Source organism: Propithecus coquereli, unplaced genomic scaffold, assembly GCF_000956105.1.
Source record: "Propithecus coquereli isolate 6110/MARCELLA unplaced genomic scaffold, Pcoq_1.0 Scaffold48, whole genome shotgun sequence".
NCBI lineage: Eukaryota > Metazoa > Chordata > Mammalia > Primates > Indriidae > Propithecus > Propithecus coquereli.
This window is the reverse complement of record NW_012150618.1, coordinates 567,424-588,239: the sequence shown is the minus strand read 5'-3', so window position 1 is coordinate 588,239 and position 20,816 is coordinate 567,424. Positions and strand designations below refer to the sequence as shown.

Sequence of the window (20,816 nt, the reverse complement as noted above, 5' to 3'; positions counted from 1 at the left end):
AAAAAGAGTGAGACTCTGTCTCAAAAAAAAAAAAAAAAAAGTCTTGTAAGAGAATCTAAAGCTTTCCTCAAATGTTCAAAGGAGCAACATCTAGAAAAATATTAAGAGTCATTGCAGGAGTTCAAGACCAGCCTGAGCAAGAGAGCGAGACCCCATCTCTACTAAAAATAGAAAAATTAGATAGTTGTGGGGGCGCACGCCCGTAGTCCCAGCTACTGGGGAGGCTGAGGCAGGAGGCTCGCTTGAGCCCAGGAGTTTGAGGTTGCTGTGAACTAGGCTGACCGACGGGTGACAGAGACTCTGTCTCAAAAAAAAAAAAAAAAAAAGTCATTGCAGTAGAGGACACCTTTCACAGGGGCAGCATGGAGGGAACTCACTTTCTAGGAAAGGAAAAGCTGATTTACAGCTTTTTCTGTTGGAGAGAGGGGGAGGGAAGAGGGAGGGGGAGGGCAGTTAACTAGCTAACAGACTCCTAAATGTCCCAATGTCAACAAAAAGCCCTGAGATACACATTCCGCACTGATTATGGGAGACAGATCATACCCATGTTTGAAGTAGAATAAATCCGTAGAAATCTAAACTAGTCATATCCATTCTCAAGAAGTCCCAGAGCATCTCACGCTAATGCTTGTCTTCGCAGACCTTCCTGGCTTCTGTTACAGTCCCGAGGGGGAGACGAAAGCACTCTGCGGCTCTAAAGAGGGTTCTGCTCCACATCGGCTGAGAAGAAAATCTGGTAAATAGAACGTTGTCATCAAAATATAACACTAATGGGGGACTGGTGATGAAAGTCCTTTTCAGTCTGACCAAAAAAAAGGCATCTTCTGTCTGGTTTTGAGCTCACTGCCAGTTTGAACACATCTGAGGCTGCCTCAAGATGGAACTCTCGAGCTTTTGTTCTACAACTCTTTTCTACTGAACTCTCTTTTTCTTTCCCAGTGAATATAAAACATATCAACTAATTTTGCCTTGTATAGCCTCTTACTGCTGACTGACAGATACTTAAGCCCTATTTGCCTTTGCTAATGAAAAATCGTATCCTGTGACTGACACACCCAAAAGATGATCCAAACCTAAGATCCTAATTTACATTTGCTGCACCAGACTCCACGAGGTATTGTCTTGGCCCTCAAATGTTTGGTTTTATTTGAATCAGAATTTGAGTATCTATTCTATGCTTTGCTAAGGACTAGGAATGCAAAGATGAAAAATACATGTGATTCCTGCTTGCAAGGAGCTCATAGCGGGAGACACATGAAAAATATGAATAAATGCCAGTCTGTGTATGATGGGGCTATGGCAGAGGTTGGATGACAGAAAGAGGGAAGAGACAGAGGTTAACCCCCCCAGGAAGGAGAAGGGAGGCTCACAGAGCGGAGGACCAGTACCCCGATGGAATCTGCAGGCTGAGGAGAGGCGGATGGCACAGGGACAGCATGTGCAGAGGCCCTTAGGTTTGAGCCAGTGTACCTTAGGACGGACATCTACTGCCAGTGGTTCAGCCTGGCCAGAGTGAGGAATGGAGCTGGGGGTGGAGGAAGAGGTGGGTGAGGCGAAGTGCAAAGAGGTGTGGCTAGAGATGTGCAGATAGGAGCCTGATCTTGGAGGCCCAGTAGGCCACCCAGGGTTTTTGAACTTGATCCTGCAAGTTACCGAAGGATATTAGGCAATGAACTCTGAAAATGTTTGCCTTTAGAGGACAGAACTGTGGCTCCATGTGGGGAATGAAGTGGGCAGGGAGACCAGGTAGGAGGTGGTCCCGCTAGCACTAGTCCAGGTGAGAGATGAAGAAGGCTTGGATTAAGATGAGTGGGGGGGAATTACTGGGAACCCCCCAGGACAGTGATGGATGAAAACGGGAGGAGAAATGGAGAATGACGTCCTGGTGGCTAGCTGGGGAGGTATTCAAGAGAGGAGGTGCAGATGAAGAGGCAGCTTGGGAGGGGACAGGTGGGAGGAGATTGAGATATGTTGAATTTGGGAAAGCTGAAGCTTTATAGCCTCTGGCATAAAAATATACAATTGAAGCCCTGGTGGGGTGGCTCATGCCTGTAATCCTAGCACTCTGGGAGGCCCAGGCAAGAGGATTGCCCGAGGTCAGGAGTTCGAGACCAGCCTGAGCAAGAACAAGACCCCGTCTCGACTAAAAATAGAAAGAAATTAGCCAGACAACTAAAAATATATACAAAAAATTACCCAGGCATTGTGGCTACTCAGGAGGCTGAGGCACAAGGATCGCTTGAGCCCAGGAGTTTGAGGTTGCTGTGAGCTAGGCTGACGCCACGGCGCTCTAGCCTGGGCAACAGAATGAGACTCTGTCTCAAAAAATATATATATATATGTATGTGTAAATAATATACATATAAATAAATAAAATTGACAGTTATCAGCTTGTAGGTGGTAGTTAAGGCTAAGGAAGGTGCTTTGCTGGCAGTAGCATTGATACAGTTGGATTCTGCTTTTCTATGATGTGACTTCTGATTCCACAGCTTAACATTTATCCTACCATTTTGACTGGGTGAATTTCTTGCTCCTAAGTGTCTCTGAGCAATGGGGATTTAGGTAAATTTGATAGAAAATTTCTAGAGCTCAATCTGTCAATAAATAATTCATTTATAAAGAAAAAATTTTGATTCAGTTTTGCAAATGATGCTTTATTTTTTCTCCCAGAACCTTCCTCAAGAGCACATAAAGTTTTGAAAACCAGTGGTAAGTGCTAAAATATATTTTCTTATTTCATTCTTGTTTATATCCACTAAATTAAACCATACGTTTAAAAAAATACCAAATGAATTAGATTGACAGATTTGATTATAAGATTAACTTCTGTAAATAAGTGTCTCATTATAAAATATACAAATGACATAAGATATTTGTAACATAAATGACAGGCATAAAAAGATTAATATCCCTGTTATATAAAGAAACCCCATACATCACAAAAAACAGACAAAGGACTCTTTTTTAAAGCACAGAGAATATACTTGGGCAGCTTCCCAGAAGAAACACAAACTGCCAATGAAATTTTAAAATGGTCACCCATATTAGTAATCAGAAAAACATTTAAATGAAATAAATGGAGGGGGAAAGAGCTATGAGCTTGGACAAAACATATAGACAAATAGGCACTCCAGAACTATTGGTGGGAGTGTAAATGTTTGAAACATTTCAGAGCAAAATCAGTAATGCCCATTTGAATTTAAAGTGTGCAGATGTCATTCACCCACCAGTTTCACCTGCATAAATGTCCTTACCCAAATGTGGCTAGATGTATGTATGAGCTTCTTTGCAATATTTGTAACAGGAAACTCCATAAAATGCCCATCCAGTGAGAAATGGTTAAAGAAAATGTAGTACATCCATACACAAGATGAAATATTCTATAGCTGTTCAAAAGAACAGGAGGATCTCTACCTACTATAACAAGAGTGTCCACATAGTAATATATTTAGCAGAATAAACAATGTTGCATATTGCATCTTTATTTTAAAAACAATAATTTTGGTGCAGTGGGAACAGTGCAGGAGCTGGAAGGATGAACATGAAACTGTTCATTGTGGTTACCTCCAGGGGTTGGGATTCCTGGGGAGGGAAGTACTTCATGTACTTCTGTAATTAAACAGTTGTCAAAGATGAGACACACATGATCGGTCTGCCTGCAAGGATGTCTGTGAGCAGGTGGCCGTGTAACTCTCTTCCCGCAATTCCACTTGCAGCAGTCCTTAGCACAGCACCAGGGTGACCCTGTTGATTAAAAGGCTGCATCTTTCAGTTAAAACAAATAAAATGCCTAAAAATCAATAGAACCATAGTTGTCTTATCTTTACATGATTTTCATTGCTCAGGGCTTTTTTTTTTTTTTTAATCAGACAATGCATATTTTGTTTGGAAGTTTTTGAAACTTATTAACATGAATTAGTTCATTGCTCTCAGGGATTAAGGAAGATACCTAACCTCAGATACATACATAGTAAGGTGGTTTTATGTACAGTAGAGGATATATAATTGGGATAATAATTGAAAGGTGTTTTCTGAAAATTAGATCTAAAAGGCCCAGAAGTCACTTGGGCTTCAATTGTTAGCAATAAGTTTATACGTCCTATAAAATATTAGTGCATGTTTATATGTCAGGTACATTTTTAATTCTCTAACTTAAAGCAAACTTGTATTTTGCAGAAACAGCGCAAGACATCCAAAAGGTAAGCTCTATCATATTTCTTATTTTGAGACACCATTTATAGGTGCCCTCTCCTGTATATCTTTTCCCAAGTGTAAACAATTATTTTACATTTTGGAAATTTGATATTTTACATTTACTTTACATTTTGAATTATTTATATTTGATGTAAGCAAAGACTCATTCTTATCAACTTCCTCTCTCCCCCCATCTCTTAGAACTAAGGCAATTATTTATTCATTCCTCTGCCCACCTCTCACCTCAGGAGCTGGAACCTTACCTTAGGCTGTAACACCTGCAGGGTACTAGCCTGAGCCACCTCACGCTGCCATGTGCCTCTGCCGGGTAGGACCAAGGCCCTGGTCTCCTGTGCATAACCCCCTCCTCAAAGCATCAGCCTTCGTTCAGGGGGCTGAGGAGCCCCCTTCTAAGAATATGGTTCTGTGGGTATAAGAGGTGTGATGATATACGACAGAAAGAAACTTTGCTACATCAAGTTTTCATTCTTCTTCCCCTGGTAAAAGGTTAGGAGAGGGGGAACGAGAGTGGTATGCTCTGTTGGAAGATCTATATCCAAATTTATTACCTGTGAAAACCAGGTGTTCTATCCTGACCTGAGTGGTTTGTCCACTGTGGCTACGGATCGGCTGGCTTACTTAACAATTCTTAGAGAACTGATCATTGTTCTCTATCTGTAAGGATGTGGCTATGAAACTGTCTCCCCATGATTCCACTTGCACCATGGCTCAGCACAGGGCCAAAGTGACCCTGTTGATAAAGGGTATATCTTTCAGTTAAGACCAATAAAATATCTAAAAATCAACAAAGTCTTATCTTTAAGTGATTTTCACAGCTCAGGGCATATGCATTTTTTTCAGGTATGTGTTTTTGTTTGGAAGCTTTTGAAACAATATAAATCTCTCCATCACGGAGGTCTGGAAATACAATCTCAAGAGCTTCTTAGAAACTTTCTACAATAGTGCTCAAGCCAAGTCCATATGGGGACTAACTAAACCTTATGAAATCTAAAGACAAGAGAGAACAAAAATACCAAAATGCTTTTTTTGGTGATAAAAATTTCATCTCCTAACAGTAATGTGTTGAATGAATACTAAATGCAGGGATGGCAGATTCACTGATTATTAGAGAGTTTATAATAGGAAATATTCCTTAATAATAGCTTAACATTTCTCCCAGAATATATATTCTGAGGCTATGTGTGCGTGTAGTCATTAAGCTCATATATAGGCTATGGATTAAGACATGAATTCAAATCCGTTTGTGCCATTTATAAACTGTGCAACTACAGGAAAATTGCTTAACTTTACTAGGACTTAGTCTCCTAATTTACAGAATTGTTATAGAGATTAAATGTAATATATATGTTTTAGAAGTGCTTAGTATAGTATTTGGCACAAAGCAAGTGTTCCATAAATGATAGCTATTGTCATTATTAAGTAGCCATAATACTGAGAATGTGGGGGAAGACAGAAAAAGTTCAGTGGCTCTGGTAAAATCGGGGTATCTAAATTACATGTCTCTATGTTGTGACCAGTCATATACTGATTATTTCTTAATCTAAGAGCTTCTTCAGTTCTCCTGACTTATTTGATGTGAATTTTCAGCTTCCAAAAGCTGTCTTCATTGCAACTGTAATTACCTTAAAAATATACTTCAGGCTGGGCACAGTGGCTCACGCCTGTAATCCTAGCTCTCTGGGAGGGCGAGGCGGGCGGATTGTTTGAGCTCAGGAGTTCGAAACCAGCCTGAGCAAGAGCGAGACCCCAGTCTCTACTAAAATTAGAAAGAAATTAATCGGACAACTAAAAATATATAGAAAAAATTAGCCGGGCATGGTGGCGCATGCCTGTAGTTCCAGCTACTCGGGAGGCTGAGGCAGGAGGATCGCTTGAGCCCAGGAGTTTGAGGTTGCTGTGAGCCAGGCTGACGCCACGGCATTCACTCTAGCCCGGGCAAAAGAGTGAGACTCTGTCTCAAAAAAATATATATATATATATACTTCAATATTAAAAATTCAGGTTTCCTAATTTTATGAAACCTCTAGAAATTTTCTGGGATAAGAAGATCTCAAGAAGGATTTCTTTTGGCTACATGAGAAACATGAAATCATTTTGTTACACTTTGAAAGTGTTTTGTCATAATTTAACTAGTTAATAAATAATAACTTGTTTTACTTTATAAAAAGTAGTTACTGGGTGCCTATATTTTTATGAACATTATACCAGTGCAGTCTAAGGTGAAAAGGAAGAGATACTAAAAAAAAGAAAAGAAGATATTGAAAGCAATAAATATTATATATAAATACTGTGTATGTATGTGTGAAGAGAAATAAATGACTAATTGAATTTTTTTTAAGTTTTAATAGAAAAATAACATTTAGGATAAAATTTTATTCTTCTCTATTCCTCTCTTCCCTCCCTGAGAGATATTCCAATCAATATGTATCCCAGTTTCATTGACAAGTGATGAAAAGTTCTTCCTAACTTGACATTTCCAATAGGTGACTATAGTGTTTTGCTTAGAAAATATGTACCTGGTATTAATTAGTTTGAACAATCTTAACCCTTTCAACTCTTGAAGCTAATCCTTCTACCTACAGGGTAGTGTCAGAGGGTCATCCACTCCCGTCTGCACCACTGAGCTCCATCAAGGAGGGTTCCAAGCTATAAAAGACCCCATTGTTTTCTTTGATTAGAAATCATTAATGTCACTCATATTTTACTTCCTAACAGGAAACTAAATGTTACTTAATTAAATGTATTTTGAAAGAAAGTAAAAATATCATTAGCTCATCAGTGGATTAAATTACATTTTTACAGCAAAGACTTTGCCTAGAATCTGTAAACCAAGGCAATGCTGGCTGGGTTTGGGGTGGGCCTGCAGGTGTAAGGGAAACCCTGGGGGTATGTAGTCCAGTCACCCGCAGGAGCTTCTGGTATACCAGAAGCCATAAGACTCCTAGGAGTCGAGCACTGGGGCTAAGCCTCCTTAGAAAGTCTTAAATATAAACCAGATATCATGCCTTGAAACTATATATATTCATTGCATAAACAAATATGTATATTCATTTATGCAATGAATATTTGCCAATTGCATACCACAGTTATTTGAAGTATCTAAGAGTTTTCTGTATTTAGCTGATATCCTGCTTTTTGGGGCAAGGGTTTTGGGGTCAGACCTAGGTTTGAGGCCTAGACTTCACTACTGAGTAAGTAGAGCAACTTACTGAATCCTTACGAGCCTAGATTTCCTTTCTGTGAAACTGGTACAGTCATATCTAATTCACAGAGTGTAAATATTGAGTTTGGAGAATGTCTGCACATTGCCGAGCCTAATTTCTAAGTACTAATTAATTGTTGTCTTTTCTGCCCCTTCGCAAAAATGCGAAGTGTTTTTCAAGTCAGTTAAAATCAACACTTTCTCCTGATCATTTCCTTAACGAACATCACAGTCTAGTGGCAGAGGCAATGTGTACACACATTTAGGAGAAATTCCTAAATGATGTATCGTCTCCATATTTTGTCACTCAGTTGGTAAGTTTCTCTCTTCCTCAGGTTTCCAGGGAGGAAGGCTCTCCCCAGCTGACCTCCGCACGGCCAGCTGCTGCCCAGAGGAACAGTCAGCCGAGCAGCTCTGCCACAATCGGCATGTTTCGTGGGAGTGGAACCGTCAGAAATATCTGGACGGATCACCAGATCAGGCAAGCCTTGTTTCCCAGCCAACGGTCCCCACAGGAGAACGAGGATGACGAAGATGACTATCAGATGTTCGTGCCATCCTTCTCCTCCTCAGATCTGAACTCTGCCCGACTGTGTGAAGACAGCACTTCGAGTCGCCCTTGCAGCTGGCACATGGGACAGATTGAGTCCACAGAGACGCCCAGCTCTGGTCACAGGGTCGTCAGGCGGGCCAGCAGTGCTGGTGAGAGCAACACCTGCCCTCCTGAAATAAGAATTAGGGACAGCGATGGCTCTCAGTACAGCCCCCGGAGGGAACTGCAGAACAGCCCCCAAACAGAAGAACAGGAGGGACTGACGCCCTTTGGGTCGTCTATAGAGTTAACGATTGATGACATAGACCACGTCTATGATAACATAAGTTATGAGGACCTAAAACTTATGGTTGCGAAACGGGAAGAAGCTGAATCCACTCCCCTCAGATCAAGCAGGGACTCCGTTCGCCCCAAGAGCACCCCGGAGTTAGCCTTCTCAAAGAGGCAAGCTGGCCACAGTCAGAGCTCTCTGCACACACAGAAAGATGGAGGTCTCACAGGTCGGGAGGCGTCCAGCCAAAGCACACACGAACTGCAGGTGGTTGAAGAAAACATCTATGACACTATAGGGCTCCCAGATCCCCCATCACTGGATTTCAAGTGCAACAGCCTAAAGCGTCCAAAGAGGAGCACCTTTTTGGGTCTGGAAGCCGACTTTGTGTGCTGTGACAGTCTGAGGCCATTTGTTTCCCAAGACAGCCTCCAGTTCAGTGAGGACGAGATGCCTCACCATCAGGGTACCTCTGATAATGACTATTTGAGCCTGCTGTACAGCTCTTCCAGCTGTAACTTGTCTGTCGCTGACAAGCCTACATCTGATAAACTGTCTGAAGAAGTAGATGAAATCTGGAATGACCTGGAAAATTACATCAAGAAGAACGAAGACAAGGCCAGAGACCGTCTCCTTGCAGCATTTCCTGTGAGCAAAGATGACGTGCAAGACAGGCTGCACGCTGAGAGCTCCCCCGCGCTGGGCCGGGACACGGCACACTCCGCATCCACGTTGTCACTGCCCGGGAGCCAGGCTTTCCTGGCGCCTGTGAAAAGCAGGGCCGCGAGAGTCAGCCGGGCCAACTACCCATTCGAAGAAGACCTGATTTCTAGAGAAGGCTCCTTTATGAGTCTTAACCGGCTCTCTCTGGCCAGCGAGATGCCTCCTGTGGACAACCCGTACGACCTGGCCAGCAGTCTGTCCCAAACAGACCCAGAAAACCCTGACCCAGGGATGGAGGCCACAGATAAGACAAAAAGCAGGGTTTTCATGATGGCTCGGCAATACAGCCAGAAGATCAAGAAGGCAAATCAACTTTTAAAAGTGAAAAGTCCGGAGTTGGAGCAGCCACCGGCCAGTCAGCATCCAAAATCCGTGCACAAAGATCTGGCAGCCATCTTAGAGGAGAAGAAGCAAGGAGGGCCTGCCATTGGTATGTTCACTGCTTTTCTTCCTTCTCGAAATTAAGATGTGAGGGTGGTTCTCAGATTCTAAATGTCCTTAGAATGGATACACCTGTGAGAACACTGATATTCAAGCTTTACTATCTCAAAGACACAGATAAAGCCATTACTAACCTTTTCTCACTTCACACCCACTGAGTTATGCAGGTCGTAGCATGATTTGGCCTCAGAGGGTTTCGTTGCACATGTAACATTGTCACGACAGAACTGATATCTTAAGAAAAGTTTCTCCAAGGTAACCTAAAGTGTGAAGAAAAGCAATCAGTTTGTATTTGTGATATCTCAAGCTTTTCCCTGTGTTTTGGTAATTTGTTAGGAGGTGGAATAGCTTGTGTAATCTTTTAATGTGTGGCAGCCTATAGAATGATTACTCCTTGCTTCAGAATTCTGACAAAAATGTCTACCTCTGCTAACAAAGACCAAAAAGAATCTTCTTTGCGCTTTACTTAGTTGTTCACACTGTAACTCAGTTGTTTTCTCACGTATTTCGGTTACTACTCAAATTTTTAAAATAGCTGCTGTAATGCATTTAACACCATCTCATTTGGTATTCTCATATATGCTTCCAAGAAGTTTAATAATTCAGTCAGACTTCCTCTGAGTGGGCATAGCTAAACCAGGATCGTAGTGTGAAATTGGTAAGATCCAGGCCTACAGGAATGACATGTTCATGGTTTGACTGGTTTTTTTTTTTTTTTTTTTTTTTGAGACAGAGTCTCACTCTGTTGCCCAGGCTAGAGTGCCATGGCGTCAGCCTAGCTCATAGCAACCTCAAACTCCTGGGCTCAAGCGATCCTCCTGCCTCAGCCTCCCAAGTAGCTGGGACTACAGGCACGCGCCACCATGCCTGGCTAACTTTTTCTATATATTTTTAGTTGTCCAGCTAATTTCTTTCTATTTTTGTAGAGACGGGGTCTCGCTCTTGCTCAGGCTGGTCTTGAACTCCTGAGCTCAAATGATCTGCCTGCCTTGGCTTCCCAGAGTGCTAGGATTACAGGTGTGAGCCACCGCATCTGGCTGGTTTGACTGTTTTGAAGGCCAAAACTTTTAAAACCAATCTCAGGGGAAGAGCATAAGACTGAATAAAGCATGTGACTGTCACGGAAGTAAAAACCTGAGGGTGGTGGTTCTCACCTGAGGAACTTGTACCTCCAGACCCAGAGAGATTTCTGGGCATGGGCCTAGGAATCTGCATTTTAAAACAGTGTGGCCTTTCCATCATTATTTTAAGAAATTCTGCCCTAGATTTTCTGACAAAAGACTACCTGTCAGTGTCAAATGAGAGGAGTCGATTCTCAAATGAAGTAAAAACTGAATGAGTTAGTTTCAGGACGGGTCCAGATAACCCGCTTCATCAGGACACGCACATTGGGACAGGGTGATGCCACTAACCTCCTTTCTTTGGAATTGACTTATCTACCTCCATGGAAGCCAGAGAATGGGAAGGGATGTTGAAATCCTAAATGAATCACAAATAAAAAGACAAGAATCTGTAGAGTTTTGTTTTAAGTTTGAGAGTATTTCAGAATTGTCTAAAGCTTTAATCTTCAGTAAAATTTCTTAATGCATAGGAGCAGTGAAGCCCTGGAATTGATGCCTGAAGGATTATAAAGACTCTTTGAGTTCTTCCTCGTCTTCTTTTTAATCAAATAAAGGTTAATAGTGATTTTTGTATGCATGTGAGAGAGATTTTTCTCCTTGCAATAATGTGCTGCAAGTAATTCATGTCCCTTTTCCGATGCTAGTGTTGTTAAGCTGGCTTGTTGTTAAACTTAGAGAGTATCTGAGTTCCTGCTGCAGAAGGACTATTTTTGGGCAGAGGGCATAGATGGCCTCAGAGTTGTATGTTGGCCATTGCAACCACTGACTGAGTGTGGGCTGGGGCTTCTCAGAATAAGAGAAGATATGATACAAAGGTTTCTGATGGTGACGGATCATGCCTGCAGTAGGATCACATATAATAAAAAGTATAATAGGAATCGCCTGGGCCAGGTTGTTTTGAATATAGACCATCTGCTAATAGGCAAAACTCTAATCTTGATAGAAGCATGTCCTTCCATACCAAGTCATTAGAGCCTACAGCTACCTTGAATAGTCTTTTTTACCCACCTTTTAAGTGTTAAATGATTCCACAGTGGGGTTTCTGTTGCTTCCTCTCACTTTTGGTGGTTCTTTTTGCTTTGCCTGCTTGTGTCATCTTGGGATCCCATAGGATCTTTCCTCAGCTTTGCATCTGGGTCCTCTCTTGACATGGTGGGCTACTATCGAAGTTCTCCCCAACAAAGGGGAGGAGATCTCTCCAGAGTCATCTTCTGAGAGCGCAGGAGCACGTCCCTAGGGCCTGCCATCTCTCAGGACCTGACCTTATATCCACGCCTCTTCCATCCGAGTGATCGAGACCTCTTCCTGTGCCCACGAGGCTTTCCATCAGTTGACATGATGACTCCTTTTCTCTCTCTTGTTTATCTGGGCACAGGACGTCGTAGTCGAATGGACCGATTCTCCAGACTTCTTCGTATGGGCCTTGCCACTTTGCCAGGAGCTTGCTCTCGGTGTTGTGCGGAAGGAGGAGCACCCTATTCACCTGCTGAAACTCTCGAGCACCTTTATTGAACTCTCTAGCCGGGGTCTACAGGCCCCGGGTCAGATTTCCGCCTGTAAATCATTCAACCAGGTCTAGTTCCTCCCACATTTTAGAGCTTGTTGTAGTCACTGGCCATTTTGTTCCATCAGACCTCCCTCCTAATAGTTTTTGAGACCAAGGAGGCCTTTGGGTTTCTGGTTTTTTGGTGACGTTTCACGTGGGAGAAAACTCCATGTGGGCTTGAGGAATTTTCCTCCGTGTGGAAAGTAGGGAAGGCACAATTTTATGCTTCTGTCTATGTCTCAGACAACATTAGAAACATTGATTTTAATCCTCTGTCTTGAAAACAGCATGTGTGATATTTCCCTTGGCAAGGATTACTTCAGATTTTTATCTGGAATCATAAGAATCCAACTTTCAAATCTTCAAAAAAAGGAAATAAACCAGAGACATCCCTGAGATTGTCATGTAACGATCATGTATGTGTTCTATAAAGACTGTTAATACCCGAACTAAGGATATGGGGGAACCTTGATCCAGCTAACACTAGGCTTTTTAGGCTAGAGGTCATCTGGGGCTGGCTGTTCCCTATACGTCTGGCTGGTGGACTCTATTTAATCACAGCTGATGCTCTGGCAACTTGTCTTTTGTTCACATTGGCATCATACAAGTTCTAGACTCTTAGAAAATCAAGGTGAAACAAAAACTTAGATAAGCACAGTATATTGTCTAGTGAGATTCTTTTTAATCAAAATTGATAAATGATCTGCTCTGTTCCCCAAAGAAACTGTGTGCCCATTAAAAGTCATCTGTAGGAAGCATTTTAATCCAAGGCTGTCTTCCTGCTTCCCCTTTTCCTGCTATGACCTGATTTCCAGGCTGCCTTTCCAGCCTCAGTGGTATGGTCCCAGGAAGAGCACATCTATTTTTAACACTATGCTTAAAGTAAAAGGGACTGAAAAAACTGAGTAATGAAGTAGTTCAGAATAACTTCTGTTTAGAACTAGGTGCTCTATGGGGAGTTCAGCAAAATGCACATCAATGTTCTCCAAGATCAAAAGCTCAGAGACTAGCTGCCATAATAAAGTAACCTACATAAAACAATCAGCAATGCAAATTGTGAGTCTGCACGCGTGTGCCACATAGGTGCACACTACGTAAGACTTCAGAGAAGGGAAATCAGTTAGAAAAGCATTCCAGGACAGAATAGGATAGGACTTAAGAGGATCTTGAGAGATGGGCAGGAGTTGATTAAGCAAAGGAAGACGCGAGTATGATATGGAAGACAAAGGCATGAGAAATACTCTGGATATTTTGGATTATACAGGGTTTCGAAGTATCTGGGCTAAAGTCAAGAGCTGATTGTTCTTACAAGACTGTAGGGTTGGAGTTTGATACTGGAATAGTTCGATGAAAGTTTTAATTAGTTTTGCTGCATTCGCCAAAACTGTCATTTTTTTGGAACCTTGTGAAAGTTCAGGGCCTTCCTGACTGAGCTGTGGGATATGAGACTCGGGGCTGTAGTGTGTGTGAGAATGGCTTGGAGAGGCCATCTGCTTTCAGGCAGGACTGCTAACCCACGACTGTGTTAAATGTCCAGCTGTCTTTCCGTTTCCTAGTTAATGAAACATTATAGGTTTGGGGATGGTTAACATAGGTACACTGGTGTCCGTGTAGACTTTTACACTCTTTCTCTTAAGGTAGTGGTCAATCTTCGTTGGTATTAAGAGTCTTTACTACGCCATTTAAGGAGTAATTTCTCAAGCTTTTACTAAAAATTTCAAAACTAATCTCTGTCCTTCCAAGGAATTTAGTGTTGAAAATCCAAAAGATCTGAATATAGATCGGTAATGAGAAGTTAGACTATTTACCTTGATTGCAGGGAATTGGGGGTGAGGGAATTGAGGGGGTTGCAATTAAAAGGCACATGGTAACAGGTTATTTTCTCTCCTCATAGAAAGTAGACTAAAAAGAAATGGCAGAAACTCAACTAAATGAGTATTTAGTTTAAATTCAAGGATTAATTTAGTAATAACAGGTCATTAAAAATATAAATAGCCTAAAGAAGAAAACATGTCACCTGCCAGTTGTCATATATGGGATAGATTCCCTTTACAGAGATTATGTCGATATGGTCTGAGCAGTTTATGGGACACATGGAGTTCTTTGATTCTAAGGTGGTCGTGTGGGTACCTGCATTGGGGAGGGGTACAGCTCTTGAAAGTGACATCTTTGGGCTCCCACTCCTAAATCATTGCTGGCCCAAGAGAATCCTCTCTGTGTATCATGGTTTGGTTAATGTCTTTAGAAATATCTGTGCCTTGGAGTGGGGCCAAGAAGAAAATGGCCTCATACCTTAATTTTAAGTGGCAAAAGCTTTTGTGGAAGTTTAACCGTCAGGTCCTATTCTTGAAGCAATACTAGAGAGCATTAGATTATTGAGCATACACGGATGGCTCATCGTTAATGTCTTGGCGGCGCAGGCTTTAGTGCTCAGCTTCTTGGGGATGAGAAAGGAGATGTGAGTTAGTGAGTACAGGTGGCTTGGTGTAGTACTGGAGGGGAGGATCTCCCCTAGATATTGGTCCTCCAGACAGTGGCAGTGGAGGGCTGCCTGGAAGCAAGAAGCGCAGGAACAGCCACCAGGAGCAGACTCCTCTAGAAGTAGTTGTCTGAGAGCAAGGAGAGTGGTGAGAAGGCAGGGTAGCCACTGCACTGGGTATTGTGGCCATGATTCTTTTAATGACTACTTGAGTTATTTTCCATTGACCAAGGCTTAAGTGCTGACTTTCTTGTTTTTATTAACATGATGCCTGTTTTTAGCACTGATACTGCTTCATGCTTATAAAGAACACTAGAAATTTGCATTACATGCAGTGGGCACTTGCAGACCTGTTGTTGAGATAACATAATGCAGAATTAGATCAAATTAAATGAACTTTTAGGTAGCACTTGTATCTGCATTAAACCATGGATTATTAGTTTGTGTTGCTTAGTGTTCAATGATTACTCATCCTCAGACGTCACTTTAGCCCTGTCTACTATTCAAATTTTTTTTAATGTGTTGGTTAGAATGTTATATTCTTATTTTTAATCTATGTAGGAATAATCCCATGTGTATTTATTATTTCAATGTTTGCCTTCCAGGTGCCAGGATTGCTGAGTATTCCCAACTGTACGACCAGATTGTATTCAGGGAGAGTCCCCTTAAAATTCAGAAGGATGGCTGGGCCAGCCCTCAAGATCCCTCCCTCCTCAGGTCTGCGTCACCTTCCCAGGTCCGACAGGGTAGCGAGAATTGGCTCCTGCATTCAACCTATAGTAATGGAGAGTTAGCAGATTTCTGTCCCCAGCCAGAGCAAGACTTGAGGTCAAGATATCCCACTTTAGAGATCAGTACAAAAAGTACACCCCGACAATTATCTGCAGCTTGCTCCGTGCCTTCTCTTCAAACCTCTGATGCTCTGCCGGGTCCCACGCAGAGATGCAGCGTGATAGTCAGTCAGCCCAACAAAGAGAACTTGTGTCAGGGCCATCTTTACAACTCTTTAGGTCGGAAAGGAATGGGTGCAAAATATCAGCCCTATAACAGGTCCCAGTCATCTTCCTCAATCCTGATAAACAAATCAATGGACTCCATCAACTACCCTAGTGAAATGGAAAAGCAGCAGCTGCTGTCGCTACACAGAAGTTCCAGGTGCGAGAGTCACCAGAACTTGCTGTCAGGTATTGCTGACTCACAGCAACAGGGCACTGAAAAACTCTCAGATCTCACACTCCAAGACTCGCAGAAAGTTTTGGTAGTAAATAGAAATTTGCCCCTAAATGCCCAAATAGCGACACAGAACTATTTTTCCAATTTCAAAGAGACTGAAGGAGATGAAGATGACTATGTGGAAATAAAGTCAGAAGAAGATGAGGCAGAGTTGGAGCTATCTCATAATCGGAGGAGGAAATCTGACTCGAAGATTATGGATGCTGACTTTCCGGATAACGTCTGCAGCAGCAACACATCTTATTCTTTGAACAGCGCGTGCACTCCCCAAAAGCCAATAAACAGCAAGCTGGAGCTTTCACCATATCTGACATCATGCAGTGATTCTGACAAACTGAGTGACTATCTTTGGAGGGGGCCATCTCCCAGTCAACAAAATATTGTACAGTCTTTAAGGGAAAAATTTCAGTGTCTCAGTTCAAGCAGCTTTGCTTAAGGTTTTAGTAGCAGCTGCCTGAATTAGCTTCTTATTCTCCTAAGAACTATAGATACTGATGAGGTGTTTTATATGTACCAGATTAAAACCATTTTGTAATAACTAGAGATGTAAAATATACTTTCTTTTACAGCACAACTTTTTGCAATGGCTGATGATACAGCCGGGATCGTACTGTAGCAAATGTCAGCATCTAACAGTATATTTTCTGATGCTGATTGTCTTCCTGTTTCCTGTAAGTCAACCTTACTTGAAAATTTTTAGGCTTTTTTTTTTTTTTTTTTAACGTGATGGCCACCTTGATGTTTTTTCCCTTATCCTGACAAAGTGCTTATACGATAAGAAATGCAATAATCCTCTCATATTATCCAGAAGCCCCAAGTAGTTTTATCCTGTGACTCAAAGGCAGCAAGGAGACTTTTTCACATTGTTTAAGAGGAAAGGACAGGAAAGCTGTTCAAAGAATTTTTGTTACATCTGTGGCAAGACCTTAGAATAATGTGAGTCAGAGATCTCTCATTGGAGCATAGTCTGCAGTGCCCATTTTAGAGTTTCCACGCCAGTATTCCTACATCATTTCATCTTCACGTAGAAATTGTGTGACTATTGAAAATTAAAATGTAGCAGGACCAATTTGCATTTTGTTTTTTAAGCAAAAACCTTTACCTGTATTCCTGGACAAGGCCTGGAGAATGCTCATTGTGTTGAGTCTATAATTTCTGGGATGAAATGAATTCTTTCCTTAATGGCTTAAAACCAAGGTCAATAAAATGCAAATTCACTTAGCTCTTAGAAAAGATAGGATGACTTCTGGGAACATACAGTTGAAAGGAGGAAAAAAAAAAAACCCAAAACAAAGACCTCGATGGCATTGTGCGTGCCTGTCTCTAATCAACACAAAGTGAACCAACCGTAAGCTAAAGTAAGACAAAGCAGTTTAAAGCTACCTTTCCCAGAGGAGTTTGTCACATGCACCTTCCCGAGTTTTGGACTCTGCCAAATGGGCTACTTGATCTTAGCTCTGAGGAGTCGCTGGCTGCAGGAATAGGGCAAGAATTAATTTTCTGAACCATACATAACATGGAGCCTTTTTTCAATTCTTTTGAGGCACATAAAAGAACAGAATCTTTTGGTTACTAGGTTCTAATATCTTTTAAGTTGTGATTATAGTCTTTATACAGAATTTCATTGTGATGCTATATACTACTCTCACTCCTTATGAAAGGAACCCCCCCCCAAAAAAAAAACAAAAAATGTGAGTAAAAAGCAAAATCAGAGAAGCTAAAGAGAAAAAGGCAGATTTATTGCTACCTTATAAAAATATGAGATTAAGACCGTGGTGGTTAATACAGCAGAAATGTTTTCTCAAATAGTGGCCTTTGTGTTCTCATTTTAAGTAGTGGTACATTCTGTGGCCCTTCCCCACCCTCTGTTTCCATTTTAAAAGATAAATACTTTGTGTAGGGAAAGGGGTCAGGGTTTCTCATTTAAAGGTAAGCAATAATATTGAATAAGTGACATCATAATTCTTTTCCTCTTTTTAAGTCCTATGCCTTTTTTCTTAACTGTAAAACATAAAATGTGACCATTCTTATTTTACAAATAGGTACCTAAGGCATTTTTTCTTTTTAAATAACAACCCAAGTTTATTGCTTCTGCACACTACTCTTACACCTTATAAAACAAAGTCCATATTGAATAACATGGTTCTGGAAACATTCCTCCTTTCACTGCCTTCGTTTAAACATGGTGTGAGTTTTCAAGATTAAGAAGTACCAAAAAAGAAGCATTATAAGAAAGTATGTTGTTAGACTTGCTAGAGGTATAAGTGTATTTGTATTACCTATAAAAAACAGCTACCTGACTCTTGCCCCAGGAATTGTTTCCCATTTTGGCTTTTTAGTTTATATGACTCCAATTCTAATAGTCCATAATAGACACTGTTGTCTGACTCTCAAAAATTATTCTCCGCACCAGTGTCTTGTACGACTTTGATGTCACCTATAGGAATATACCCCACTGCACAAAGGTGGATGTCGTACTGTATAAAATATCTATGTGGTTCTTAGGTTCAAGGACAAATCCGTAGTTTTATGGATCACTTCTGTCGGCCAGGACACAGGTTTTGAGAGCTGTGTGTGTATAATCATGTTTGTATTTTTCCCCAAAGTTATCAAATAATTGCTTTTGTTTAAAAATAGTTTCTTTTAGACGTGGGGTGGGGATGTATATAATTGGGGGGAAAGTTACATGTACTTAAAATTATGTCAAGTTCTTATTAGTTTCCTGTACTGAAGGTTCATTTTTTTTAATAAGTTCACTTTTCCACCTACTTTATTCTTTGTGGGGAAAAAAATGCACCTAGAAAAACATAGTTTAAATACTGTATATAAGATAATAAAAGTTAGTAATGTCCACTATTTAATAAAGTTTGTAAAGTACAAAGTAAATTATAGTGTGAATTAATGTATTTATTCTAGTACATCAAGATTTTTCCAGACTACATTTAGCTACATGACCTTGTCTTTACTATGTTTCTGTAGCCCAAGACAGACTGTTCTGTATCTTTGGATTACTTTTGAAATACTGAATTTAGTGTCTGGGATGATTTTTGTTTTCTTGATAGGCAGTTAAATTAGATCAATCACTAAATTACCTTTTTTAAAAAAAACTAACAGAAGACATCCTTCTAACTATTTCATTATTGAGTTGAAAAATTAATGTAAAAGTTTTTGGCACAAATTAAGGTTTTTGTTTTTTTTTTCATTTAACTGCATTCTGCATTTTCTTTGATAGACAAAAATTTTTATGGGAACAAATGCATGATAATATAAATTGATAATCAGGGACATTTTCTAAAGCAATTCCCTTTCCAAATATAAGCACAAAGCCCTACCCCATTATAATGAAAGTGTAGGTCGCCTAGCTTGCCTCACACAGAGGAAAACAGCTTCAAAATTTTTCTTTAGAATGTTTGGGTTGTGAAGAGTTTCTAACTTCATATTGAGGAGCCCTGAGATCTGTTTTGCCTTGAGGTTGAAAATGGATGGGTTTGCTGTAAGTCTTGAAAGTTCAAGTTAGAGAAGCAGATGACAGTAGAACTGCCCCGTGTAAATTCTATACATAAATTCTTAGGGGAAAGAAAAAGGCTTAATCCGGTTTGTGATGCACTATAAATACAGCCGTTGAACATGAATATTTAATAAAATTCGTCTATTGTCTTTTGTGAAAAAAAATCTCTATTTTGAAGGGCAAATGTTAACAATACATCAAGAACTCTGACATCCTCTAATGTTATTAGGTTGGTACAAAAGTAATTGTGGTTTCAGACTGAATTTTAAAACATAACTTTTTCTATCTGGATAGTGGTAACTATATCACCCGGAAAGGGATTACAATAAAAGAAACCACTTCAACTTTTTTACCAATCTATTTATATGTCTTCGACTTAAACCTTGTCCTATTCACAGATAAGATCTGAAGCTTTCTGTTATGTGCTTATTCAATGCTTTTGTCAAAATATGTATATGAAGACATAAGCATTCTCTCACATTTAGTTTCTCATATTTTTCTTTCAGGTAGTTTAGAGCGTGGAATTCCAAAGAAACTGTGGAATTGTGCTGCCTTTAAAAGTTTCATAAATGCACAATGATTGCACAATCCATATAACTGTAAATAAAATTTGGTGTTTGGTTTATAGAATATTTGAAAGCTCACAGGAGATTCACAGATTAAAAGTTCCTTTTTTGGAAGAATATTCTAAAATTCAGCATGTGCAACCATTGTCTGATTTGATCTTTGAAGTGGAAATGTTTTTACCAGGTCAGCACAGTGCCGGCAATTTGTAGGTGTCTAGTACATGTTTAATGATTGAATAAGTAGATTTTAAAACTTGTTTGAGCCCAAAGCATGAGTAAAACACATTCAAATCTGAGGTACAGAGGAAGGAAATATAACAGCAGCAGCTAACTTGCTTTTAAAAATTCACAGTATCCTCAGAAATCCACTGTCATCTGACTTTTTTTAGTGCTGCTCTTTGGTAGGTCGGGCGAAGGTGGCATTTTGAAAGGACTCTGTCCCTTTTCCACTTCATGGCTGATGGAATTCTAGAGGCGTTTATTCTGCAGGTTTCCAGTAACCTGTCAAACTAAGCATCTACATGGGCACATGAGGGTAGGACTATCTTAGCCTCCTCAAAATTCCATCTAGCCCGAATGCCTGTTGGAATAGCTGCTTTTGATGATGTGATGAGAGCACAGAGCACCCCACTATGCAGGTGCCAGGTGCTGGGTTAAGGCAGGTGAGATGGAGGGAAACAGACCAGAATGCTGACGTTTGGTGCCAGAAGACAAATTTGCCTACTTTACGATTGTGATGCATGCCCACGGGCCAAGTCCACTTTATGTATCTCTGAAAAACAACATAGCTTTATTTTCCTGACAGTGGCTTATTCACATGTATCATACAATAGGAAAGGAAGACAAGCAGGCGGTTCCACCTCATTAGTTCTAAAACCATGCTTATTCGGCCCACTGTAAAAGAACAGAGCTTGGATGGTGATCAAATCATCTGCTCTATGGGGCAAATACAAACCCC

At 40.7% G+C, this 20,816-nt stretch overlaps 1 protein-coding gene across 1 annotated transcript in view; it reads left to right on the top strand.

The window, feature by feature from the left end:
- Positions 1 to 16,250, top strand: part of PLEKHG1 (pleckstrin homology domain containing, family G (with RhoGef domain) member 1) — a 155,046-nt gene extending 138,796 nt beyond the window's left edge. The window contains exons 12-16 of the mRNA XM_012655571.1: positions 641 to 736; positions 2,671 to 2,709; positions 4,177 to 4,199; positions 7,753 to 9,394; positions 15,157 to 16,250. Coding sequence (XP_012511025.1) covers positions 641 to 736; positions 2,671 to 2,709; positions 4,177 to 4,199; positions 7,753 to 9,394; positions 15,157 to 16,220 — 2,864 coding nt within the window. The 3' untranslated portion in view covers positions 16,221 to 16,250. The remainder of the gene's footprint in view (positions 1 to 640; positions 737 to 2,670; positions 2,710 to 4,176; positions 4,200 to 7,752; positions 9,395 to 15,156) is intronic.
- The last annotated feature ends 4,566 nt before the right edge of the window (positions 16,251 to 20,816 follow it).